The sequence below is a fragment of the Octopus bimaculoides genome, chromosome 5 (genome assembly GCF_001194135.2).
Source record: "Octopus bimaculoides isolate UCB-OBI-ISO-001 chromosome 5, ASM119413v2, whole genome shotgun sequence".
Taxonomy (NCBI): Eukaryota; Metazoa; Mollusca; class Cephalopoda; order Octopoda; family Octopodidae; genus Octopus; species Octopus bimaculoides.
Genome location: NC_068985.1, coordinates 120,943,037 through 120,944,428, shown reverse-complemented (window position 1 = coordinate 120,944,428; position 1,392 = coordinate 120,943,037). Strand labels below are relative to the sequence as shown.

Genomic DNA, 1,392 nt, shown 5'->3' with positions numbered 1-1,392 from the left:
TATTTATATATATTATACACACACACACACACATGCATATATGCATGCTTGCGAAGACCTGCTGTGGCAAGTGAAATCGAAATCGAACCCGATTCGATGACTGGCACCCGTGCCAGTGGAGCGCTAACAGCACCATCCGAGCATGACCATTACCAGAGCAGCTGTCTGGCTTCCGTGCCGGTGGCACGTAAAAAGCACCCACTGCACTCTCGGAGTGGTTGGCGTTAGGAAGGGCATCCAGCTGTAGAAACTCTGCCAAATCAGATTGGAGCCTGGTGCAGCCATCTGATTCGCCGGTCCTCAGTCAAATCGTCCAACCCATGCTAGCTTGGAAAGCGGACGTTAAACGATGATGATGATGATGATGCATATATACGTATGCAAGTATGTATGTATGTATGTAAGTATATATGCATGCATATATGTATATGTGTATGTATGCACATGAACATATCTAACCTTTAGAGGCATATTTATAAAGGGAAAAAAGCGTGAGAATTGATACATGCGTAGATAAATACATGTACACACGCAGACACATATACACATATGACTAGGCATAAGATCTGTGTAGGAAAATAGTTCCTCATAATTGCTTGTGATCATCCCTTTCTCCACTTTCTGAATGGGTTACACTTCTATCTATCTATCTATCTATCTATCTATCTATCAATTTCTCTCTCTTTCTCTCCCTCTATTTATTTATCTATTTATCTAAAAACCTTTAGAACGTCCATCCTTATCTTGGTCCGTATCTGTATCTATTACAGAAATCATATTTTTGAACTTTGATATATTCATGGAACTGTATAAACGCATTTATGTCAACCTATATATACATACACAGCTACATACGTATGTACGAAAATACGGACGTACTACCTACCTACCGACCTTACTTCCTACCTAAATATTTACAAGCATTCATATGCACGCACACACACATTCATACTTACATACGCTTGTACATAGATCCAGAAAAGACAGAGTAGTTTTGCAGTCAGTTTATAAAAGCAGGATACATTCCTTAAGAGATTTGATTTCTTAGAAATATTTATCTCTCTACCTGTAGTGCTGGAATGGACTCTGACCGTTGTCTGTTCAGGCGGTTGAGGAATCGTGAAATTGAAGATTATGGTGTCATTCTTCAAGACCGGTATACCGTTGGCTGTAGAAACAGAAAAAATGGGCCGCTTGGGAATTAGAGATGAATGATAATATGGAGAGGAAACATTGAATGTACTGGATAGTGTGAGATCTGAAAAATTCAGTGGTACACAAAATAAGTGACGAGAGAAGTGAAGGGAGTCGGAGACAAAGCAAGACAATCGTCGAAGAGTTAGAAAAAAACAGAAACTAACAGAATGAGAAAACAACAGTTCGTCTTTAGGA

At 39.4% G+C, this 1,392-nt stretch overlaps 1 protein-coding gene across 6 annotated transcripts in view; it reads right to left on the bottom strand.

The window, feature by feature from the left end:
• Positions 1-1,392, bottom strand: part of LOC106884390 (uncharacterized) — a 628,567-nt gene that overhangs the window by 411,395 nt on the left and 215,780 nt on the right. For 5 of the 6 annotated variants that reach the window (XM_052967966.1, XM_052967968.1, XM_052967967.1 and 2 more), the window contains one exon: positions 1,067-1,168. The exons of the other annotated variant lie outside the window; for it this stretch is intronic. In XM_052967966.1, coding sequence (XP_052823926.1) covers positions 1,067-1,168 — 102 coding nt within the window. The remainder of the gene's footprint in view (positions 1-1,066; positions 1,169-1,392) is intronic. 6 annotated transcript variants of the gene reach the window in all.